General features: G+C 41.7%; 1 protein-coding gene across 1 annotated transcript in view; it reads right to left on the minus strand.

Moving 5' to 3' along the window:
• Positions 1-2,504: 2,504 nt before the first annotated feature.
• LOC118740086 (kelch-like protein diablo) overlaps positions 2,505-5,201 on the minus strand; it is a 23,355-nt gene continuing 20,658 nt past the window's right edge. The window contains exons 7-10 of the mRNA XM_036471579.1: positions 5,116-5,197; positions 4,864-5,053; positions 4,611-4,798; positions 2,505-4,554 (exon numbers count right to left, since the gene is read on the minus strand). Of these exons, the coding sequence (XP_036327472.1) occupies positions 4,530-4,554; positions 4,611-4,798; positions 4,864-5,053; positions 5,116-5,197 (485 nt within the window). The 3' untranslated portion in view covers positions 2,505-4,529. The remainder of the gene's footprint in view (positions 4,555-4,610; positions 4,799-4,863; positions 5,054-5,115; positions 5,198-5,201) is intronic.

Genomic DNA, 5,201 nt, shown 5'->3' on the forward strand with positions numbered 1-5,201 from the left:
GGTACGTAGAACCGGCTATCGTGATAGCCTTCGTCAGGCCGATCCCGGAGATCCCCGTATCAGGGATCTCAACGCGGAGATTCGGCAACTTGTAAACGTACATAAGCGGAAGAAGTGGGAGGAGCATCTGAAGACTTGCAACTTCACCTCTGGTGTGAGCAAGCTTTGGTCAACCGTGAGGTCATTGTCTAATCCGACGAAGCACGACGACAGAGTCGAAATTTCCTTCGGCGACCATGCTTCGTCGGACCCGGAGCGATGCGCGAGCTATTTTAGCCGGAAGTTCATACTGCATCCTCCGGTGGACAAAGCCAAGCGTCGAGTGACCAGAAGGCTGCACAAACTGCCAACAACTTGTGCCCCCCTTGCTTTCACTTGCGGTGAAGTTCAAGTGGCCATCGGGAAGGCGAAAGCCTCCAAAGCCATGGGTCCCGACGGAATATGCATGCTGATGCTGAAAAATTTGGGTCCTGCGGGGGTAGCGTACCTAACGGAGGTCCTCAATTTGTCAATGGCCACTCTCATCATCCCAGACATCTGGAAGGTGGGGAGAGTGGTCCCACTGCTCAAACCGGGGAAACCTGCAAACAAAGGAGATTCGTATCGTCCGATTACACTCCTTTCCCCGGTAGCGAAGACACTCGAGGCCTTGCTACTCCCGTACTTCACAAATCACCTGACCCCAGCGAAGCATCAGCATGGTTTCCGTAAAGTGCACAGCACAACAACAGCACTTAACGCCATAAACACTCAGATAACTCGTGGCCTTAACCGTAACCGTCCCTGTTAGAGAACGATTCTAGTAGCGTTGGACTTGTCAAAGGCGTTTGACACCGTCTGCCATTCCACGCTACTAGAAGATATAGAGGCCTCCTCTCTCCCACAGAGGCTCAAACGGTGGTCGGCAAATTATCTAAGTGGTCGACATTCGTCGGTAATGTTCAGAGACAAAACGAGTAAGCAGCGAAAAATAAAGCAGGGGGTTCCTCAGGGTGGTGTCCTTTCCCCGCTACTGTTTAACTTTTATATTTCAAAGCTCCCTCAACCACCAGAGGGAGTCTCGATTGTCTCCTATGCCGACGATTGCTCGATTATGGCGACTGGGAATGGAATTGATGACCTGTGTTCGAAAGTAAACGGCTATCTCTCCGAACTTTCTCGCTTCTTCACTGCAAAGTGTCTAGCCCTCTCCCCGACCCTGTTCACAACCTGGACGAAGGAGGTCCGGCTACCGCTGGGGATTCACGTCGATGACACACCAATTCCGACGGTGAATAACCCCAAAATACTCGGAGTAACTTTCGACAGCCTGCTCTCCTTCTCTGCGCACTCAACCGCTATTGTCAATAAAGTACAGAGCCGCAACAAGGTCCTCAAGTCGCTAGCCGGCAGTACTTGGGGCAAAGACAAAGAAACGTTGCTGGCAACATACAAGGCAATAGGCCGGCCGGTTTTGAACTACGCAGCGCCAGTGTGGTCGCCTGGGACTAGTAGGACGCAGTGGACGAAGCTACAGACCGTACAAAACACCGCACTGAGGACAGCGACGGGATGCCTCTTGATGACGCCTGAACACCACCTGCACGGCGAGGCGCAAATGCTCCCGGTAAAGGAGCACAATATAATGCTCTGCAAGCAGTTCCTGATCGGGAGCCACAGAAGTGGCCACCCGAGCAGACAGCAGCTTGCAGAGGAGCCCTCGCCTAGGCACGTCAGGAGGCATCTATATGAACTAACGGACGAAGTCCAGAGGTTCATTAAGCAACCTCTGGACCCGACAGCCTACAGACAGGCCTTGAACGGCATTCACAGGGACTCAGTCTCGAGTTATGTAGACTCTAGACCTGTGAATGCCGTTCTAGGCACACCACCCCCGGACATTGACGAGACGGAGCTTCATCTGCCTCGGGAGACGCGCACTACACTTGCACAACTTCGCTCCGGCTACTGCAGCAGGTTAAACTCCTACTTGAGTAGGCTGAATGAGGATGTGCCGAACGAATGTCCGGCATGCGGAGAGACCCCACATGACTCGAAACATCTCTTCGCATGCCCGGCAAACCCGACATCCCTAACGACCTTGTCCTTATGGGCAAACCCCGCAGAAGCTACACGCTTCCTAGGGTTGCCGTTAGTGGAACTTGACGACAACGACTGAGATACCAACCGATCTGGGCGGGGTTGTTGTAGCCGCTACAACAACAACAAGAAGAAGAGGTTTTGCCATTGTTTGCCGAGAGGCGCCCCTATTTGAAAAAACCTTTTTTGTTTTCAATTTTTTTATGTTGTTGGGAAACTGGGCTTGAACCCAGGCCCTGCAGAATGGTAGCTTGCACTGCTAACCATTACACCACAGCGGTGACAGTGGGTATATAAACGTTAAATAGTTCGAGTGATGAGTGATGTCCGCTATGCCAGCGCCATTGTCGCGATCGCGACGGTACTTTTTATTCAGCGCAGCTCAAAAAAGTCAGTTGCTGTGCAAAAATCAAATACGAGCTGAATAGTTTTACGGTAATAAGTTGATCATGTTTAATAATGATTTCCATTGTTTATACTTTATTAGTATTAATCATTTCACAGTAGTACTTAATTGCAACTCATTCTAGAGGTGTTGTCAATGACCGGTTTTCCGCAAATTTTATTTTATTTGTTTTGCATATAATAATCTCTTAATTTATTTATCAACATTTTATTTTTTTCAGCAAAGAACAATGCGCATAATTTTACAAATACCTGCACGCATATGTACGTTTTCGGAGTCTACAAACATACACAACACATACATATGTACATATATTTATTTACATTAGAAAGATAATTAGTCAATCAATTCATTGTGGAAATAAAGAATTACTATAATAAACTTAGGGCTACAAAAGGACTTTCCAAAAGTGAATATGAATTATACACACATATGTATGCCAGATATTAATATGTACATTATGTATGTGCTTTATTCAAGGGCATTTAACTAAACATGTATGTAGAAATCGAGCTGAATGTCACAAATTTGCTTAACATAACTAATAACGTGGGCCGAAAATCCGATTTTAAGAATTTTGATCGGTAATAGCAAAAATTTTGTTCATTATGCTCTAAAAACAATTTGTGTGAGAAATTACAACTTTTAATCAATATCTTAGGCTCGCCCAAGTCCATTAAAGTTCAAGTGCAAACAAAAAAAAAAAAATTCTCAGCTTACTTCGATTCCCTACAAAACAGGTCCATATACCAAATTATGTAGGACTAATACTTTCGAAGATACTTGCAATTTTATTAAAGAAATGTATTAATTAATGCATTTATTAATTTTAATTTTTGAGCACATGGAACTTTGATGGACTTCGACGAGATATTGACCAAAAATTGTCATCTCTCACACAGATTGTTTTTAGACCATAATGAACAACATTTTTGCTATTACCATTCAAAATTCTAAAAAAGCGGATTTTCGGCCCACGCTAATAACTAATTGGTAATGATTTTATTTTATTTTTTTAATTCCTCGATATACATATATTTTTGGTTATCATCGCTCATAATTCATATCTTTTTTATTTTGTTTGCTTTTTATTAATTTGTTAATTCTTAACATTTTTTAGTAGCTTATACCTATGAGTGGAAGGTGCATGTTTCAGGTTCATTTTAAGTTGACTTGATTTTTATTGAAGGAGCAATAGTACAAAAAGTATTTAACGCGAGTGAAAAATAGATTGATTACACGCGTTCATAAGCTATAAAATAAATATTTCATTGTCAGCTATTATAATATAAGAACTACTTGTTTGACAGTATAATGCATTTACTCGTAATTTTAACATTGCAAAGTTTACTAAAACTAAAAAAACAAAAAAGCACATATTTTTGCTGTGTGGATTAAGCTTTCGAATAGATACTGGTTGTCATGAGCTTAATTATATTATTTTACTCGTTATTTTCAATTTGAAGGCAGTTAAAATTTTGTATACCCATGCTTTCGTTAATTATATTTTTTAATATATTTAAATTTCTTTTCATCTATTATATTCTTAGCTTAACGCATTTTTATTCAGTTACAAATCAATAGGTTTGCGTGTCCCGTACACTGCATAGGCTACAGCATTGCCTTTATATTTCTTTGTAAGCAATTGCTTGCCAACTGCTTTTACAGCGCACGGGACATAGAGCTGTTCAAAATAGCTGTGTGGAAATGCTTTATTAATAAATTTACAAAGTGATATTTGGCTAAACGTATAACTGACGTTTGCCCAAATACACAATCCACATTATCATCACAGGGAACCGACAAACGATGCATTTTATTTGATCTTATAAATGGAATTCATGCGCAGTTGATTTTATATAATTTTTAATTAATGTTATATGTGTAGGTTATTCGATTTTATTTATTTTTATGGGTGTAGTGTTTTATATCCTTTGCTTATTATAAATTTAGTTTAAGCTTAAGAGCCTTAAAATGTACCGTAGCAACGCAAAATAGTTATAGCGTAGCCACGGCTTCAATAGTAACACACCTCTGGGTTCAATCAAACAACAGAATCTTTTCGTATCCTACAAGCAAAGGAACAAACTTAAATCAGCATACAATTTCCAGCAAAAACACTTACCACATATAGTTTTCAGTCTGTGGTGCTCTCATCACACCTACGCCACCACCTAAACGTCTGTAATTCATACAGCCACACAAACGCCATTGGTTTGTTTCGGGATCATAAACTTCAATTGTTTTTAAGTAGGCCGAGCCATCAAAACCGCCAACGGCATATAGCTGTCCATTTACTACGGCCAAGCCAACCTAAGAAAGTGTATAAAAATAAATAATGCGTTTTTGTTGCTTTTTTATTCTTTAGTTAAACTTACGCCGCTGCGACGCGATGTCATCGCCACAATGGGACTCCATGTATTTGTATGCGGGTTATAGCGCTCTGCTGAAGACAATTCCATGCAATCATCACGCCCTCCGACGGCATATATGTAGTTATTAAAGACAGCGCACCCCAAATGTTTGCGGCGAGTGGACATGGGATTGACGGCACACCACTTATTTTGCCTATATTGAAAAAAATTAGTAAATAAGGCCTAGTAAAGGCTTATTCGAATTGAGACACAAACCTTGGGTCATAGCGTTCAACAGTATTTAATGGGCATTGTCCGTCAGAGCCACCAATAGCATAGAGATAACCACCTAATACAGCTAC

The sequence above is a fragment of the Rhagoletis pomonella genome, unplaced genomic scaffold (genome assembly GCF_013731165.1).
Source record: "Rhagoletis pomonella isolate Grant_MI unplaced genomic scaffold, Rhpom_1.0 Rhpom_scaffold_00005, whole genome shotgun sequence".
Taxonomy (NCBI): Eukaryota; Metazoa; Arthropoda; class Insecta; order Diptera; family Tephritidae; genus Rhagoletis; species Rhagoletis pomonella.